Source organism: Ilyonectria robusta (assembly GCF_021365365.1).
Source record: "Ilyonectria robusta strain PMI_751 chromosome Unknown BGZ61scaffold_10, whole genome shotgun sequence".
Taxonomy (NCBI): domain Eukaryota; kingdom Fungi; phylum Ascomycota; class Sordariomycetes; order Hypocreales; family Nectriaceae; genus Ilyonectria; species Ilyonectria robusta.
Genome location: NW_025764444.1, coordinates 631,878 through 650,251, shown reverse-complemented (window position 1 = coordinate 650,251; position 18,374 = coordinate 631,878). Strand labels below are relative to the sequence as shown.

Here is an 18,374-nt window from a genome sequence, read left to right as displayed (position 1 = left end):
GTACATATTCGTCCCCCGTGAAGCTATGCACGACATCAGCTCACAGAGGCCGCCTGCAGTCTTGGATCCTCACAACAAACACCTGCGTCCATCGCGCAGTGCAACCACAAGATGCGGTGGCGGAAGGATCCCTCGTATCCGGAACTGCACCGTGAATGTATCTCAGCCTTGATCGTAGTACATTAGGAATCTAATCGTGGTGGAGCGGCTGAGGCAGGTTGGCGCTTTGTGGGGTGCCTTGGACGAGCTGCGAATGCTCCAGATAGCAACCAGCTAGTGAGTAAGTGTGGATCTAAGCCTTTAGCTTGCAAGATCGTTGTCCATGGACAGGCAGCAAGACTCCTGAATATGGCGTTGCGATTGACTGTCTACGGGCTTGTTCTATGGAGCGCCATCGTTTACTTACACAGGGTATTATGCGTAAGACTGGCCTATCAGACGTACGAAGCATTACCCCCAAAGTCTGGGTAGTGACACATCTCGCTCATCTTGGCAGAGCCAAATGGCCTACCCTACACTGGGGAAATATGCTGTCCCAAATTATTCAACTCGCCAGCCACTTCTTCCCCGTGCCCCATTCATCATTGAAGAGAGGTTAATTGACGTCTGGTTCATTGTGTACAAATGGCATGTGCTGTTTCTGATTGATTCTAAGGTTTCGTGGGTTGACAAATGAGTCTGTCCTGTCATGACTCTTGGGCAGGCTCGCATTCGAGACGTCACTCTCAAGAGGGAAACTCATGCTGGGACCCCATGATATGCAGCCAGGTCTCTATCATTCAGCCCATGAGGCCCAAGTGATCAAACCCGGGTAGCAGATGACATGCGTGTGTTTGAGTGGCTCGAGAACATATGTCTGAACTCAACTAGGTCTGTTCCAGCCTTCCATCCCAGCACTCATGGCTATCACCTTCAAGTCCTCATCAACGTGGCATGTCATTATTTAAGATGTATCCGAGGCTTCTATTGCTGCCGCTAATCCTGCGTCGAATGCAGTGATGCCATGCGACACGGACAGCGGAAGGACTAGAACTGGATCGCCTCTCTAGACGTTCACTCTCAAGCAGACTGCTCTATCACGCAAGCTCTTCGATTTAGTCTCTTTATGGTTCAGTGCCCTCACTAGGACCAGAAATAAGGATAAACAGGTCGCCCCTGGTTGACAAGGTCGTTGGCCATTTAATGAAGACACCCGCTGAGGGGTACAATGTTCCCATCATGTCTTGTAGATACGGTATAATTAGCTCCCCTGGCGATAATTCAGCCCAAATTAGACGTCTAGTATCAGGGAGTGGTCGCGGCAAGGCGAATATCCGTGTCGTGATGTGAGAATAACGAGCTTGCCAGCTGCCACGGGTGATTGAACTTTGCGAGAGGGGGATCAATTGGCAAATCACGGCTTCATACAAATAGTCCACCCTTTTCCATGAGTAAAATGAATCATATGTCCTGCCTTTCGTTGGATACTTGCGTGGTTGATGTAGAATGAATTGCGCTGCGACGATACCATTGTCTGCCACGGCAGACAGTCAACGAAACTCCTACATTACAAGTTCTTAGATATCTAAGGGACGAGTTATGGACACATTGTAATACAATATGTACAAGAGAGTGTTTAACGTAACGGAGATTTCTCATAACCACTTGCAACTCGTAGCAAAACACCACTTGCTCACCTGAGTCACTCACAACTTGCTCACCTAAATCACTCACAGGCAGGGCTTAGCACCCAGATATAGACATCTACTGCGTAGTATTCATTCAAATCACTTCATAAACATCGAACTAACTATTAGATGAAGACTTGTAACCTAATACGAACATGCTGACTAGATATAGGGTAGGGACATGGCAGCTGATTGAACCAAGGAAACGATGCAATCTGCAACCGAGAAACACGAAATGTATCAGTCAACTAATTCATTTCCTTTACCGGACAAGGCGATTAAAACAGAAACTCTTGATTGGAGGAGATAGTTCGTCTTGGCGGCTGGGTGTCCAATCTCCTAGTCTTGCCTAGGAAATGATCAACTACAACACCTTCTGCAAACGGTCTTTCCGACATTACTTTCTCTTGATCTCTCGGTGATCTCTCGGAGCATCCACTCCAGACGAGTGTTGATCTTTGATCTCAAACAATGGCAGAGATACAAAGTGCCCCTGCTACGAGAAAGTTCTCTTCCGGATTGATCTTTGTCTCATTCCAAGTCTCACTTTTTGTCCGTGCTACGTCACCTGCCACCAATTGCCATCGCCGGAGCTGTGTCTCAGATATCCCGGACCTCGGTACGGTCACTACCGGCGACTCCGTGGGCATGCTCAAAGCTATCTTGGACTACGGCGGCGACTTGAGCTGAAGATAATGACAAGTCAGGCGCTCGGTACGCGGAAGAAGCGACAAAAGTAAACCTCGGTTGTGGTGCGCTCAGTCGAGTCAGACTTATTGAGTCAGACCCTCGAGCGTACTGACCGAGGCTTGGCCGGGAGCCATCTCCAACACCCTACGTCATAAGAGCTAGGTGTGATTAATACACACCTCGGTTGCATTTTCGTCTGGATGCAAGGGGATTTTGAGGCCTTCTCTTTTGGTGGACGGATAGGCTAACATGGGTGGTTAGAGCGGGTGGCTGAACAGATGGACGGGAGCGGATAGAGGTGCATGGACGGATAGAGATGCGTAGGGGATAGAGATGCGTAGCGGATAGAGGTGCATAGACGAATAGACGGTGTGTGAGACGGAAGAGGCGCATAGATGGGCATACAAGCAAATAGGGGCTTTGGACCTGGAGGGGTGAAGATTCAAATTGGCCATCTGCATGCTAGAAATGACCAAACCTGTAACGATGATTGAGGCCTGAAATCATGTGGTCATTTCCATCCCGATCGTGATAGATGCAGCTGCAGCACCTCATCAAGATCCTATCGACCATGGTTGATCGACGGGAGGGAAGAGACGACAGCGCCTATCAGAGACAGATCCTTAAAAACAAGCTCGCCACCGCCGTCGATCCACCAGTTGGGCGCGAAAAAACGACTCGTCACCTTTGTGCCCGCCCTTGGGTTTTGGTTGCGGAGCATCGATGCCTTGTCGTCGTAGTCGCACCGAAAACCCTCGTCAGGACCCGTTTTCTGAACCCCGAATTCTGGATTTCCTTGAAACAGCGAGACACAGAAATCGCCCTTGCACGCGGCGCACTGAGGAAAAAGCAAAAAAACAAAGGTCATTTTCCAGCCGCTGCCCCCGCCGCCGGGTGTCTCACTGAAGGCCACTTTTGCCTGCCCCGAAGGCCCGGAGCGGCGGATGGCTTGCGTTCCAGGGCTGAAAAAAGAAACGACGGCATGCAGGCAAGACACCGGATATAGCAAGGGGAAAAGAGGAAACGTGGAGAGAGGGGGGCGGTGAGAAATGGACGCTTTTGGGTGTGCTCGGGGCGTGGTGCCGTGGAAGAGGCTTGGAAGGATTGTGGAAGCGTGGAAGGGCAAGGGCGTGGAAGGGCAAGGGCGTGGGGTTGGACGAGACGAGATGAGCCGAGGGGTGTGACTGGCGGCAATCAAGGGTCGGATTGACATACTACGTAGTATCTTGACGATTGCGATTGCGATTGACGACTTGACCTGGGGGTTGCGAGGTTTAGAGTCTGTAAGGGATACTTTCAAGGCTTCAACGTGAGGTCTAGACTTTGGCACAACAGCACCCAGACCAGGGAAGGGAATGCCGCGTTCAACCCATCCGCCAACAGGCCAGACACAACCGTCGGGGCCGAGTCTATGCCAGAGCAGACCGACTCGGAAAAAAAGCCGAACAAAAAAAAAGGAACGTACGATGCCGAAATGCCATGCCAAGCACGCACCGTAAACTCCAAACCATGCTCGTTCTGCCCTGTACGCTGCTGCAACATGCACCTGCGCATCTCCGCTGGCGAACCACCCCCGGGAACTGGGGATTCCCCAACGCTGGCAACACCGGGGGGATTCCAATGGCCGGTTTTCGACTCCCTGGCTTTGACCGGTTTTCTCTCGACTGCTGCTGGTAGGCCTCTTGACTGGTTCCCTTGCTTGACCGGTCCCCCCCATCCGCCCTGGACTCTTCTTCCGTCACAGGGCCCCCCCCCCGTGTTGGCATGGGCTCATATCGACGTCCGTTCGCCGGCGCACACATGCTACGGTAGTGCTCGGCTTGCAATCAAACCAATGGCGGCTGGCCGGTGTTCCGTCCTAGGTAGTCCGTATTTTGGCCCCGGGGCCCTGCAATAAGCCGTCCCTTGCTAGGCATTCCGATCCTGTCATCTTTGCGCGGTAGCGAGAGGAAAACCGCCTTCAAACCGCCAGGCCCCTCGGGCATCACCCGTCGGGCTGCTGTCCAACATGGCACGCATGGCACGCACTGCCACGGTTGTTCATGTCACGCACGCACTGCCACGGGGTTTGTTCAATGCAAGGACGGACAACAGGAGCGAAAAAAAGAAATTCCCAGACATCAAGGAGCACTGTAACGTACAACCGCAATGCAGCGTGAAAAACCCACAAACTCACTCACCGCATGGCTAGCCCAGTGGAGATGGGCAGTGAAACCTGCAGCTCCAAACCCCGAGCACAGGACGCTCTCTCGCTCGAGCTCCTCGAACGCGACCCGCTTGGCGACTTTCCACGAAGCCTTCTGGAAGACCATTGCCAAATGTCACCAGCGCCCGCCCCACGCGACAAGAGCCCAGCGCCCGCAGGGGTGTTTGGCCCCCCCCGGGAAAAGAAACGATGTGGGCAGAACGGCATTCTGCGCCCCCAAACCCCGGATCGATGCTGCGCGGATGGCATCAGGAAGAGCGAGTTTTGGAGGTCGAGGTCGAGGTCCTTTTTGCACGGGCCTTGGGGGGGGGGGGGGGGATTTATTCACCTCAGCCCACTTTTGGCGGGTGGCCCAGCGGACGAGGCCCTGCATCGAGAGGCATTATCGTCGTGTTGTTGCGGCTCTTCTGCCCACCAGCCCGGATCCACCGGGACTTGGGGTCAGTCGACTGAAGAGAACTCTTGTCCTGCTCCAAGCAAGGGAATGCGTGATGCACCGAGGAAGCGTGTTTGCATGCATGCGCTGCGCTGCGACCTGCTTTTCTGTTGCGGTTGCAGAAAACGACGACCCATTGGGTGCTGATGAAGTCGCATTGGCCGTGGCCCCCTTTTGTTACAAGGTGATCATTTCATTACTGCGTGGCGTCCCTGTTTGAGCTTGATGACGACGATGAGGATGGATCTCTGTGCAAAACATTTTGCTCCCCGTTGCACTTCCACACGGGCATCCTCGCATCTTTGCGTCCATGTTCGCCGCTCCACCTTGGTCCTCCCATGTGATTCCATCTCATCACCATCACCATCACCATCACCAACCAACCCATGTCTGGCAATCCGGCGCACGCGACGAGTGGATCCTCAGTCCCAGTCCCAGTCCCAGTCCCAGTCCCGAGTCCCGGCCATGTCGCCGTCTCGTTTTGTCGCCGTGCTTTACGTATTCAGTTGCGCCAGCCGCGAGCAGCTCCACCTGGGACTTGGCATTGTGCGGGCTCGACTTGTCTGTTTCTGGATTGCCTTGACTCGCTGTTCTCGTTACAGTCTGTCTTTTATTACTCCGTGCTGCGTACTCTCCTGCTCCTCTCCTCTCATAATCATTACTTGCTATTCCGTAACGCTAACCTTGAACGAACCGCGCCGTGGCCCCGGCATACGGCCTTGGCAGGGACTAAAACCGTCGAAACCCACCCGCGACCCTACGCCTTCTTGGTGTCTTCCTGTCTCCCCTTCCCCTTGTCCCTCCCCCTCCCCCTCACAAGTGCCAACTAACTAACCCCCGTTGCGTCTCTTCCACGCCGGTGGCCTGTCTTGGTCCGAGCTAGTCCGCAGGTTGTTGCTCCCCCTGTTGGACCGACAGCGGAGTCCTCTAGCCGCAGCGCAAGTGATGAGAAAGGCACCTCCACCCGCGGGTCGGAGGCCCAACCGGAGGACCCCAATTACAAGGGAATTGCATTCCGGTGCTTGCTGTGTCGCTCTCGCATCGCACTGCCGCACTCAACTCGCTCGGTCAACTCGCTCCATCAACTCGCTCCACCGGACGGTCCCACGGGGGATTTGCGCGGGTGCTCGTTTTGAGTCGATTCCGCCCGTGACGCCGGTGCCCTCCGCAGGTGCCCTCCGCACTGGCACCATTGTCGAGGAGGTCCTTGCCTGGTCCCCTGTCCGAGGTTCCCATATGAGGGAAAAGAATATCTGCCATGGGTTGAAGGTTGACGAGTGGTACTCGGTAGTAGTGTCAAGCTTTGTCCATTCGTCCTTTAATAAAGCAAAAAAACCCCGCCATCCCATTGATCCGTCCCCATGTCCCATCGTCCACATCTTCAGAGCAAGTTTCAAGTCCAACGCAGCTTTCACTTTTTCTTTCCACGGCAAACCTACGTGTATCCCATATCTGCACTGCCGTTTGCCGTTGCCTCTGTGTTGCGCTGGCGTTGCATGTCGCAGCCAGTCATCATCTCGCCTTTTTGCGTCGGTAGTAGGCAGATTGCTTGCCGCTTTGTTGCCGGCTGCTTGCGCGCGCACCGCAGCGAAACACACAGACACGACGCAAGACTGACGCACAGTCGCCAGCCACTTTCCCACGAGGCGAGGCGGAACGAAACCTGGTCGTTGTAGTTGTTGCAGCCGCAGTCGAGTTGCAGTCGCAGTCGCAGACGAGTTGCAGTCGCAGTCGCAGTCGCAATTGCAAATCCCAGTCGCAATCCCCCTCCCCCCCAAAGTTCCACACCACCAACCGACGACCCCGACGCCAGCGGCATCTCGCTTCACCACAACAGCTACGCCGGTAAGAAGGAAAAAGCCATCGCTGGGTGTCCCTGGTGCCCCGAAGCGGACTAGAACCTCCAAGTCTCCAAGTCTCCAACCCACCGAGTCTCCAACGACACACCCACTCGCGACACACGCCAAAGGCCCCAACTTCCGCCAAACTCCCGCCAAAACTCCCGCCCACTTACCAAAACCTGCCAAAACTCCCATCCCCCCTCTCAAGAAAGCCAAGAAGCTGCCGACTAGAAGCTAGAGACAAGCTAGACCCTACAAGCCAGAAGCTAGAACCCGGCACTGTCCTTCAACTTGCGCCCACAACTTGCGCCCACGCCGGCTTATTACCTCCACTGGCGCACTACCACTACCCTTCCGAACTTAGTGAGGCCCCAGAAGTTTGTCTGTCCGTCGTTTCCGTCGATCCATCCACGCCAACAAACGGCGTCGGCTTTTTTGATTCTCTCTTTTCTCACTTCTACCTTTTTCTTCCTTCTCCGCTTCTTCTTCCCTCTTTCCCTTTTTTTTCCTCCCCTCATACCCATTTTTGCGCCTCCGCCATCGCTCCTTTTCTCTTTCTCTCTCACGTCGATCCCGATCCACGTTGCCACTCTTTGAAAGCCTCCCCTCACTACGGCCCCCGCGCACTCCGCTCGCTTTCCCAGACCCGGAGCAGGACTTGAGAGTCAAAGCCACAACAAGACGAGACATATCGACGGCGTAAACGATAGACGACGGCACAATCGACACGGCAATCGACACGGCAATCGTCACTACATTCATCCGCCTCCACAATCATCCGCCTCCACTTCCCAACCGTCGAGACATCCCAGACATCCAAGACAATCAGAGACAACGCGCCCTTGAGCCTACGCGCTCGCCCCGGCTTCTCGACTGGCTGTCCGTCAGCCCATCAGCCTGCAGCCCGCCTCCGGATAAGATTGTACCCCTCCAATCGATAACATCTACACCTTTTCTCCGCCTGCGATTCGACTGATACGTCATGACATACATTGTAAGTCACCACTATCACCATCACCAATCAACCAATCTACCACCGCATCCCCAATGCCCAATGCCACGTCCCACGCTTCCTACCGCATGTCCCACGTTCTGCAACCATCCCCATGTCTCAGGTCTAGCGGCCAGAAGCAAGCAATCAAGCGGCAAGCAAGTAGGAAGCAGCCGCAGCAGCAGCAAACAATCAAGCACACGCCACCTACGCTTTCTTCTTCACATGCTCCGCCTTGTGTCTTGGGTTGTTGTCCCTTGGGTTGTCACTGTTGTCACTTGGCTTTCCTTGTCATTTGCCTGTCACTGGTCTGTCACTCGCCCTTCACTCGCCCATCACTCACCCATACTCACCCACACTCACTCATACTCTCTCCCACCCCTGTCCGTCCTCGCTCATCGACGTTGCTTCTTCCATTCCCCTTCCGTCTCTTCCTTGTCGTGCCACCCCCCCTGCCATCATCTCCCTGCTTCCCCCGTGGGCGGCCCGTCTGCCGTACCATCATCTTGGTCAGAGCCGCCAGTCTCAGTCTTTTGCCCTCATTCGTTCGGCCTCACCATTCGCACTCACTCCCTCACTCCCTCACTCCCTCTCACACCTCCCCTCCATCGGAGTACAATACCCCGGGCACAAACACTCCGAGGCAAACACCCCGGCAGTGACAGACACACACACACCCTCTAGACATTCATCCACACCGCCTCACCGCTCGATTGCTTGCTTTCGACCTCTCCCGTCAATGCCTTCCGACACGTCCCGTTCTCCCGTTCTAGTTGACCGAGTGCCACACCACTTCCCCCATGACCTAGGCGCGGCCCGTCGCTGGCGAGATGTAGCATCCTGATATATATCACTGCTTGACGCCGTGGTTTCGCTCGTCATCTCACTCTTGTCCCAATGTTTGCCCCCATCCCTGCTGCAGCACACGTCATGGGCTCCTGATTTGATATCGCCCTATCGCCTATCGCTCCCTATCTCTCCTTGACCGACCGCCAACATGGGCAAGGCACACCAGCTAATGGCGTCTCTCCAGCTATGTCTCGCCCACTATTGCGACCTCCATGGCCCGACTCCCCTCATGGTCACCGAGGGCCTCCCCGCCTCGTGCACCGTCTGCTTTGACCACGGGCCCCCAAATTCCGACCGACCGAGATCCAGCGCACAACCCACCGGAACGAGCTCGCAATCGTCAGCCGCCCTGAACGAAGCCCTGAGGAGTTTGAATCTAGGCCGCAGCTCGTCCGCGCCGGCTGAAGATGCCCAAACCCACGCCGCCCTGTTGCGCTCTGCCAGCGGTGGCGCGACGCCCTCGGCCATCGACACCCCCCCCGACAGCCCGCGACCGGCGACGTCACTGCCACCACGGCGCGACTCCAGCTTCCGACGCACGTACGACGAGACGGTCACCAAGAAGCAGGGCCCTTGCGACAACTGCGCCATGACGCTCCCGCCGCGACAGCAGGGCGGCTCCGGAAGCGTCTTGACGACCAACACGCGCGGGCCGACGCTGCGGACTCGCGCGCCCGCGGAACGAGTCTTTGGCGCGGGCGGCCAGGCGTCGCCTCCCAGCTCGCAAACCTCCAGCGACACGGACGATCGCGACGACGGTCACCGGGCGCGCAAACGGGCCACACCCTCAGCTAGCTCCCGCGATACCTCCCGGTCCAGCACGTCAACCGCCGCGGACCGCACGCCTTTCCACGTCCACTACGTCGACTACACCTCGACGCACGACCCGGTGCTGCCCGACTCCTTCTCGCTCGTCCGCGCCTCGTGTCTTCGCACGCTGTCCTTCGAGACGCTGCCGCGAGCCCCTGCCACCGCCACCCCCACGTCGCCCCTATCCTCCGCGTCCCCCGCCTTTGTCACCACCCAGAGCGCCGGTTCCGCAGTGTCCGGGGGCCCCATCTTCTTCGGGGATGCCCTCGCGGGGTACACCACGGCCTACATCTTTCGCATCCCCGACGTGCACGCCCGCGGCCACAAGCGCGTCTACGCCTTCATGGCCCTCAGCACCCACCGCGAGCGCCTGGCCATGAAGACGTTTGCCGTCGTGTCGGCCGCCTTCCGCGACTTTGCCGGCTGGATCCAGCAGCTCGCCGAAGCCGAAGCCGAGCGCGCCGCCGCCGACTCGTCCCCCATCGGCAGCACCGTCTACGCAGCGCCCAAGAAGCCCGTGGCCGACGCTCCCGCCGCGGACCGCGGAGGCAGCAGCTTCCTGACGGGCGGCAGCGGATTCACCCGAAGGATGGGTGGCGGGGGCGGTGCCTCGGCTCCCAAGGCCCGTGGATTGGCTGAAATCGTCGGGCAACCAGACATCTTTATCGAGTTGCACCGCCGCTTCGTCCACCTCCTGTTCGAGGTGGGCGTTACCTTGGGCTCCTGAGGAGCTGCGCATGCCTTTAGCATGCATATACGTTTTTACACGCCTGTCCCCGGACGTCTGGCGTGTCTCTGTCCAACAGAGATCAACGGCTCAATGCCAACCCTTCTCACTGCAGGCCTGGGTCGAGTTTATCCGCTCCCCAACCGCAGTGTGTATTTCTAGACCTTGTCCGCATTGGCTTCATTTCTCATGGCACTGAGCGCTTCTGATTTTGTGATTTTACCGGCGAGCATCAACGGGAGGCAATATCAAAATAGACGGAGGAACGGAGTGGAAAACAGGAACGGAGTTTTGGGACATGTTTAATGCAATACATGGTCATGAGCGTTCATGATTGGCAGGGTCCAATTTTGGAAGAGGAGGAATTGTCACGTCTCTCTGAGAGAGATTGGGTGGGACCCATATAGACGGTGGAATTGAGTTATGATCAAGAGCTGGTCTGAAGTTGTCTGTGAATGCTGATCTGGATGACTTTGGTCAAGGGATGACCTTGGCCCAGTGATGATTGATTGCTGTTTTACAAGTAATGTGGAACAAAGACACCCTGGAAAGCCTAGACGCCCTTCAATTCTATTCTAGGACGATACCTAGTCTATCCTTGTTCCATCCCAATTACAACCCGTCGATCCGCTCTTTGCCTAGATTTCCGTCCCAAATTAGGTTGTACAGCGGAGAATACATGAGTAGCAGATTCTGAGACGAGTTTACTTGTAAAAGTCAAACTTGTTCTCGTCGCTGGTACCCTTGACCTGGCTTGAGTAAGCATCCTCGAGATCGCTCTGGATGATGTTGTAGCGGTTCTTGCGGACAGCGCGGAGGCCGGCTTCCTGTATGATGGCGGCGATGACGGCACCGGAGAGAGGGTCGTTGCGGACGATGAGGGAATCGAGGTCGACTTCAGGGGCGAGGCTCATCTTGCTGGCGATGGTGCTGAAGATGAGACGACGCTCTCGGCGATCGCGAAGGGAGGGAAACTCAATCTTTCGGTCCAGACGACCGGGTCGCAGCAGGGCGGGGTCGAGAGTATCGGCACGGTTGGTGGCCATGATGACCTTGACGTTGGAGGTTTGGTCAAAACCATCCATCTGGTTGAGAAGCTCGAGCAGGATACGCTGAACTTCACGATCGGCACCGGTCTGGGCATCGAATCGCTTGGTGGCAATGGCATCGATTTCGTCGATGAAGATGATTGCGGGCGAGTTCTCGCGGGCCATGCGGAAGACGTCGCGGACCATACGAGGACCCTCACCCAGGTACTTTTGAACAAACTCAGAGCCAACGACACGGATGAAGTTGGCAGTGGTGGAGTTGGCGACGGCCTTGACCAACATGGTCTTGCCGGTACCGGGGGGACCGTACAACAAAACACCGCGGGGAGGGTCGATACCAATCTGCTTGTAGAGGTCAAAGTGCGTCAAAGGCAACTCGACAGCCTCGCGAATCTCCTGCTTCTGCATGTCGAGACCACCAACATCGGCGTACGTCACGTCGGGCTTCTCGTCAGCGCCGAGCATGGCAATGGAGGAGTCGGCCTCTGGGGGAAGGATGTCGACAAGGGCATTGGAGTGTCGGTGGAGGGCGACGGAGGAGGAGGCCTTGAGCTTCTCGCGGTCAAGAGTGGAGAGGATTCGGACGACGTAGTTGGACCCAGTGCTGGATTGAACAATGCCGGTACTGGAGAGGTTAGTATGGAGGAGGATGAGGGAGAGGGAGAGGGACGCACTTTTGGTCGATAGCCTCCATAAACTGGCCAATGACCAGAGGTACACTCTGAATCCGCTTAATCTCTTCTTGAGCTCGCACCAGCTCGCGCTTCAAACTCCTGTGACGGTTAGGACTGTAGAGTAAATGGCACGCTGGACAAACCTTTGCTCATCCTTGATGTATTCCTCTTGCAGCTGGATATATCTGCCATCGTCAGTCATGCTCTTCAGCGCGGGCCTGAATCCTTACTCTAGTTGCCGTTGAAGTTTCTTCAGGTTCGCGTAGTCATCGCCACCCTCGGTCGTCACACCCTCGAAGCTGTCAATGGTCGGGATGGTCGAGGGCGCGGCCTTCTTGTGAGGTGGCAGGATGTTTGCCGGGTTCTCGACAGCAATGTCGCCCATTTTTGCGCTTCTGGAAGGATCGGCTATGGCTCTGTGTGATGCGGATGGGAATCTCGATCGTTCGGTAGCGTGTCGTCGGTCGGGAAGGGTTTGTTGTCGTTGAGATGATGAAGCTCTAGTTTGATGCAGTCCAGGCGCCAGCAACGACGACGACGACACAGAGCTATGGCCTTGCCTTCAGCGGGGCTTAGTCATCCGTGGTTGGTTGAAGAAGAGTCACGTGAATATCACATTTGGAAGGACAACGGGAGTCTTTCATGATTGGTCCACGAAACAGGGTGGGGACAGGCTCCAGCTGCAAGGCTCCAAGGCTTCAACCGGTCTCTGAGGCTCCAGTGGGTCAGCCACAGCTCAGGATTGGCCGATGACGGTGGTTGCCTCCACAGCAGCTGCGCCAGTGCGGGGACGCTTGGTACAACTGAGCTACGGCTGGCGGAATCGTACGGGTACATGGCACATGTCGGGCGGTTTAGGCCTTTGAGCCTGTGGAGCGTGCTGTGGAGTGCTTTAGCGGGCTGGCTTTGGGGTCATGACGCCTGGAGCGGCTCCTGGCCGAATCCCTGTCGGAGGTCAAGTCACGACGGTGTGATGCTACGATTCGCCCGATACCTGGCGCTGATAAGGCTCCCCGCGATTCTCGGTGAGGATGTCTAAGAGGGGGGAGGTATTGTACTGTCCAGCAGGACCAGCACTGTGTTGTGTTGAATGCTTAAACCTTGGAGGAGCCATGATCCATGCTCCCCACAGGTACCTTTATGCCCTGCGTCAGGTAAACGCAATGTACCCTGTGTCGCGCCTCCTGCCTTGGGCGCCCATGTCGGCCATGTCGGGGTGTGGCTTATCAGCGGTCGAGTCACTTGCCCGCTCACGGGATGATGCGGCAGTGAATCACTGGCGCAGAGTGGCCCATCGGCAGCCGGAGTTCGACAAGTCACCAGTCGCCAGTCACTTGCATCTTGAAACCCTCCAGTGGTCCCACGGCTGTCATTCTCAACCTTCCACCTTCCACCTTTCTCTCCCTCACTCTCTCTCCCATCTCGACAGTTGAACCGTACTTTGTCCCTTGCGTCATTCCGTGAGGCCGTCACCTCCGAACCTCGTTCTGTGCCTGCTGCTGCGTCTATCGTCTACCCCTCGTTTCCGTTCCGGCCGCATCCTTGTATCGTCGTCTGCCACCATCTCCCTCACTCGCCACTCTCCCTCGTCGCTCTCCTCACTCGCCCGCCACTCACACCATGTCGTCCTCCATCGCCATTCCCGCTGGCCCCTCGGCTACGCACTCCTACCACTCTCCCAAGGGCACCGGCTCTTCTGCCAACAGTCCCTACTCGAGCTCGCCTTCGTCCCCGCCTTCCGCCCGCAAGAGCAAGGCGCTGCACACCCGCCGCCAAAGCCTCCTGAGTACGTGATGCTCCCAACCCTTCACCTGCTGCGTCATGACATGATTGTCTCGGATGGCATAATCGACGTCCCGCATTCCGACATTGTGCTGACTCCATCCAGGCTCTGCCATCTCCAAGCAAGAATGCACTGTCATTAACATCGGCGACCCGGACGGACCCCCTCGCTTGGTATGTGCTCCTCGACATGGGTCCAGGCCACAACTGACACCACTAGATCTCGTACCTTTCCTCCAGCCAAGGCTTCGCTTGGAACCCGGGTATGTTTTCCAGCCCAAGACCTCCATCACTTACTAACCACCATTAGAAATCTTCCTCCCCTCCTACGTCGATTGCGATTACGTCCCCTTGGAGAACCGCCGAGACCCCGTCCACGAGATCCTCCTCAGCGATGAGGAGTCCAAGAACCTCCTGCCGCAATAGGTTACCTTTCCTTCAACATATACCCGGATCGACCTGCGACTTAGACATTTCCTTCTCGCGAGACTCGACTTGACATTTTTACATCACCTGGCGCCTCGGTTCGCCAATACTTTCGACTGGACAAGGAGTTTAGCTACCGCCGGTAGCATGGTAGCACTGTTTGATGGAGTAATTTAGGATGGGCATCCTTGTGAATGGGCTTGACAGCCTCTTTGAGGCGGAGTACAACAAACATGGTGGAGCATCATGCGGTCAATAGGACCTGGCAAATTGGGATTGGGATCGGTGCGTAGCCTGGCTTGGCGGGCACTGGGAGTTTGGTCCTTCAGATTGCTTTGACTCTGCGTTGATATTTGTTAGTTGTTGACTTGATCCTGGTGGCGTTGTTTCATGGCTGTATGTTAACTCTCCTCAATTTACTGGTTCCGAGTACGCAGTATCCGGCTTGATATCCGGTTTCGGTGATCTGCATGATGCGACGGTGTGACAACAGACGTCTGGTAATGGGGTTTACCCATGCCAGGATTACGTCAATGGCCTCCCACACATTGTCCATGGTACAAACTCATACATATTTGACATCTAACGAAGATCACAACCATAGTCCTGCCTTCCGATTCATCTGCCCTCAAATCATCGAGTTTGCCAAACATAAATAGAACAACAAATCCCAATTGACACAGAGACCCAGCATCATGGATTGGCCTGGTCTATCTCCAACTCCTTGCGCACGTCGCGCCACTTCTTTGGTATCCCGTTGAGGGTGTTGTGGATTTTTGCATGTTCGTATGCCGTCTTCCCATCCGAGTCGCAAGCGTAGAAATTCGCGCCGTTTTTTATGAGCAGTGTGATGATCTTGCTGATTGTCTTGGTTCGATGTTCGCGGTAGGCCTTTTCGCTCCTCGTCAGGTCCCGGAATTGGAGGAGAGAAGGATGGGCTCTGTATTTGTTGGTGAACCTTGGGTTTTCTTTCTGGACAATCCCCAGGAATTGCGGTGAAAAGTCGAGGTTGTTCCTTGTTCTGAGTCCCATCAGACCCCAGACTGCGGGTGACGAAAGCCCCCCTCGAAGCTTGCAGATGCGAAGGAGGAGAGAATCCTCTGGTTGGAATCCCAATTCGACAATTCCTTCAACAAACCGGCATGTCTGGAAGAGTGTCCCAAATGCCATAGAGTTCCTGACCCGATCTGGATGGAAGAAAGTGAGGAAAGGAGATTTGGTATCCAGTGAGGTCTCAGTTGAGGCATATTGAGGAATCAACATGTCCATGGCCCAAGCCAGATCCCATCCTTGAAGATTCTCAATTGCCCAATGCAAAACATGCACCCCGTCCTCGGTGTGGAAGGTCGCTGGGTCGAGAGGCGGTTGGATCAAAGACTCGAACTTTGATTTCCGACATTTCTCCACGGCTTTGAGGTATTTAGGATCTTCGATGGCGTAATTGAATGAATATCTCAGCGATCGTAACTCGTGCTTCGCGCAGAACGCAGCGTCTTGAGCTGGGGGAAAGCCTGATAAAAGACACTGCAGAACAGAGAGCTTTGGACCACCCGGGTGCAATCGTCCCGTGTTCTCTCTTGTAGCACCAAATTCGATCAAAATATCGAAAACCAAAGATGGAACCCTGTCGCCTGTTGCAAACATCAACGGAGTGAAACCTTCAGGTGTGCATGATGGCTGGTCCATGTTTGCACCAAGAATGGACAGCTCGGTGACCAAACTATCATCGACCAGGCTGATGATGTCATCTTCAAGAAAATGGCCAGCAAGGAAGTTGTGTGGAAAAGAGACCATGGCCTGGGCAAGGGGGCATAGGGTGTTGGTGTCAGTATAATTGATGTCGGCTCCGTGCGAAATCAGCAAGCTGACAGACCACGCCAAATCTTCAGCCACGGCCCGGGATAACGGCCTCCCAAAACCGGGAAGGGACTCATTAGGTGAGATGCCAGTGGAAAAGAAGATATCAAAGAGTTGTTTTGAAAAAGATAACCCAAGACATATCGGAGCGCCTCGCTTGAGAGCCTTGTGGCTTCCCAGGACCAGCATGAGGGCATCCGCAAATTCGCCATTAGAGTCCTGAAGACTCAACGAACCAGATTTGAGAACAAGTTCAACCACGAAGGCACACCTAGTTTCAATGGCAGCAATCAAAGGACCCCCACCCCAATGCTACTGTGGCAAGAGGTTCCTTGGCTGGGAGCGTCGAGGAAACGCCCCGTTGTCGAGCAGAACTTTGACGAGCGAGTAGAGATCGGATTCCGTCCGCCCGTTTTGCCCAGGGTTTTGCACATAGCTGTGACGAAGCAATACCATCTCGAGCGGTGTATACAAAGTGCCCTTGTCATTGTTGATGTGGCAACCAGCGCCATGGTCAAGCAGGAGCTGGGCGGCCGACGCAGATTGTGCGTGGCTGAGAACCACTGGGTGTGGGAATGTGGCAAATGCAGTACTCCGAGGGTTGTCATGCCGACGTCCATTGACGAATCCCTTTTCGACCACGTCGGCTGGTTTGGGTTTTGCTTCGAGAAGAACCCTCATCACGCCGATATGATTACGCTTCGTGGCTAGCGCAAGGGGAGAGGTCGCGGGCTGCCCTGTCAACAAGGCCGATCCGTAACGAATTCGGGTCGGAAAGACTGGGTGCTCGAAGTTGTCACCAACGTATGGGTGTACTCTCTGGCCCATGAATTGTGGTTTATCCTGGCAGAAGGTGACGTTTGGTGACGCGCCCGCCTCGATACATCTTTCGGCAAGAGTGACATCGCCATGGTAGCAGGCCCAAGCTAACGAGTTGTACGTGTCGTCTTTGATGTCTCGGATGAGGAGCCAGGGGCTGGTAATGGTGGCGGTTGTTCGGCAAGTGAGGAGAAAGCTCTTGATTTCACCCGGGGAGAGGTGATTGAAGATGAAAACAAGGACTTCGGCTGGAATTTTGGTGGTCCATGTTGGCTTCATGAGCGAATTCACGCTCCCTTTCAAAGTTAGAGTCTAGTTCAGACTGGGGCCGGGTACATACTGTCAGGGCCTTTGTCGGCGTTGTTTGCCATGGTGGAGAACAATGCCAGCCGAAGGCGACGGGACAAGCACGTCGCGTATGGCCAGACCCGACTACGGAGATGGCGTAGAACTTTCGAGTAGGTCGGGGGTCGAATTTATCAACGAATGCGAGGTTGGCTTGGATCCGAAGTCGAGACTAGCGTGGATGTGACTCGAGCCAGGAGAGGTGGTGGAAAGCGAGGAGAAAGACACGGCAGATCAGAGTGTGGAAGAGACGAGGCGCGAGGTGAAAGAAGAGTTTAGGTGGCGGAGGAAGAGGGCGAGGGGAGACTGAAGGCAGCAGTGTTTATGCATATGGCCTGGGTTGCCTCAGGTAACAACTGTTGATTCACTGTCGCGGCAGGAACCAAGTCAGCCACCTTGACTCCATAGCACCGTGGCTGACCTCATGCTGTGGTTTTCAGTTATTGGGACAACACTGCTTGCAGTGACTGAGCTATTGACAAGAGAAAAATGAGATGTCTGTGTACGAATAACAAAAGATTTTCTTTGACATGGGGGACTCAGTGGGTGCGAACAAGAGGCAAAAGGCTCATCAGGAATGAGCCACAATCTAGAGTGGGGGTGATTGTTGATGAAGCCAAGACTGCGGTGTACGAATCATGGACTCGCAAACATTAAAGCAAGGCCTGAGCAATGTTCTCATACTATGAATCAGTATGAACTAGTATAAGATACGATGGTGTTAATCTATCTAAAGAATGACGTATCTAATCAAGTCCATGGTGATTGCATTCTAATCCGCAAGTCCTTGATCTTTTCAAGACTTGAAGTGACTGGTATCTCAGGCTACCTTGAAGCTCGCCTATCATCCATACGTAGATTGTCATAGATCCGGGAAGAATAAATCTAATGAACAAAGACTGCTGCGTAGTCGATCTTCCGGAGGCAATGTCCGCGCTTCTTTGCCCAAGTTTTGACAGTGTACTCAGCCCATCGGCCGCCAATCAGTGTCCCAACAACGTGCCCAGTCCCAGGCGAGATAAACAGCATTCTAGACTGAAGAGGAGTTGTGAGGTTGAAGCGGGGGTTGAGGACGCAGCGGACAAGCGTCAGAGTGAATACATGTTCCAGACCAGCTGAAGAAGCTAACGTCTGTAACTGTCAGTGGTGATTGCATAACAGTGAATGACTGACCCCAAGTTAAAAGAAAATCTGCCCATATAGCT

At 55.1% G+C, this 18,374-nt stretch overlaps 8 protein-coding genes across 8 annotated transcripts; 3 read left to right on the top strand and 5 right to left on the bottom strand.

Moving 5' to 3' along the window:
• Window positions 1–2,441: 2,441 nt before the first annotated feature.
• On the bottom strand, window positions 2,442–2,835 carry BGZ61DRAFT_32782 (uncharacterized protein). The gene has a single exon (XM_046238974.1). The coding sequence runs from the start codon at window positions 2,748–2,750 to the stop codon at window positions 2,526–2,528; it is 225 nt and encodes a 74-aa protein (XP_046104214.1). The 5' UTR covers window positions 2,751–2,835; the 3' UTR covers window positions 2,442–2,525.
• BGZ61DRAFT_32778 (uncharacterized protein) lies at window positions 2,558–4,289 on the bottom strand. The gene is made up of 2 exons (XM_046238973.1): window positions 2,763–4,289; window positions 2,558–2,601 (listed from the first exon to the last, which is right to left on the bottom strand). The coding sequence occupies exon 1, from the start codon at window positions 4,072–4,074 to the stop codon at window positions 2,920–2,922; it is 1,155 nt and encodes a 384-aa protein (XP_046104213.1). The 5' UTR covers window positions 4,075–4,289; the 3' UTR covers window positions 2,558–2,601; window positions 2,763–2,919.
• An 831-nt stretch (window positions 4,290–5,120) lies between these two features.
• BGZ61DRAFT_32716 (uncharacterized protein) lies at window positions 5,121–5,944 on the top strand. The gene has a single exon (XM_046238971.1). It carries the CDS (start codon window positions 5,225–5,227, stop codon window positions 5,831–5,833), a length of 609 nt encoding a protein of 202 aa, XP_046104212.1. The 5' UTR covers window positions 5,121–5,224; the 3' UTR covers window positions 5,834–5,944.
• Window positions 5,945–6,054: 110 nt separating this feature from the next.
• BGZ61DRAFT_478174 (uncharacterized protein) lies at window positions 6,055–7,530 on the bottom strand (the record flags this gene model as incomplete). Its single annotated transcript, XM_046248983.1, has 2 exons — window positions 6,055–7,067; window positions 7,302–7,530. 2 exons carry the CDS (start codon window positions 7,528–7,530, stop codon window positions 6,055–6,057), a joined length of 1,242 nt encoding a protein of 413 aa, XP_046104211.1.
• A 1,115-nt stretch (window positions 7,531–8,645) lies between these two features.
• BGZ61DRAFT_32753 (vesicle coat protein) lies at window positions 8,646–10,569 on the top strand. The gene is made up of 2 exons (XM_046238972.1): window positions 8,646–8,730; window positions 8,865–10,569. Exon 2 carries the CDS (start codon window positions 8,910–8,912, stop codon window positions 10,215–10,217), a length of 1,308 nt encoding a protein of 435 aa, XP_046104210.1. The 5' UTR covers window positions 8,646–8,730; window positions 8,865–8,909; the 3' UTR covers window positions 10,218–10,569.
• Window positions 10,570–10,651: 82 nt separating this feature from the next.
• Window positions 10,652–12,476, bottom strand: BGZ61DRAFT_452128 (P-loop containing nucleoside triphosphate hydrolase protein). The gene is made up of 4 exons (XM_046245919.1): window positions 12,171–12,476; window positions 12,084–12,125; window positions 11,941–12,039; window positions 10,652–11,891 (listed from the first exon to the last, which is right to left on the bottom strand). Exons 1-4 carry the CDS (start codon window positions 12,323–12,325, stop codon window positions 10,922–10,924), a joined length of 1,266 nt encoding a protein of 421 aa, XP_046104209.1. The 5' UTR covers window positions 12,326–12,476; the 3' UTR covers window positions 10,652–10,921.
• Window positions 12,477–13,191: 715 nt separating this feature from the next.
• On the top strand, window positions 13,192–14,580 carry BGZ61DRAFT_452126 (uncharacterized protein). The gene is made up of 4 exons (XM_046245918.1): window positions 13,192–13,726; window positions 13,829–13,896; window positions 13,943–13,985; window positions 14,033–14,580. Exons 1-4 carry the CDS (start codon window positions 13,561–13,563, stop codon window positions 14,146–14,148), a joined length of 393 nt encoding a protein of 130 aa, XP_046104208.1. The 5' UTR covers window positions 13,192–13,560; the 3' UTR covers window positions 14,149–14,580.
• A 261-nt stretch (window positions 14,581–14,841) lies between these two features.
• On the bottom strand, window positions 14,842–17,195 carry BGZ61DRAFT_532640 (uncharacterized protein; the record flags this gene model as incomplete). The annotated part of the gene is made up of 3 exons (XM_046253888.1): window positions 14,842–16,276; window positions 16,322–17,120; window positions 17,165–17,195. 3 exons carry the CDS (start codon window positions 17,193–17,195, stop codon window positions 14,842–14,844), a joined length of 2,265 nt encoding a protein of 754 aa, XP_046104207.1.
• Between the last annotated feature and the right edge of the window lie 1,179 nt (window positions 17,196–18,374).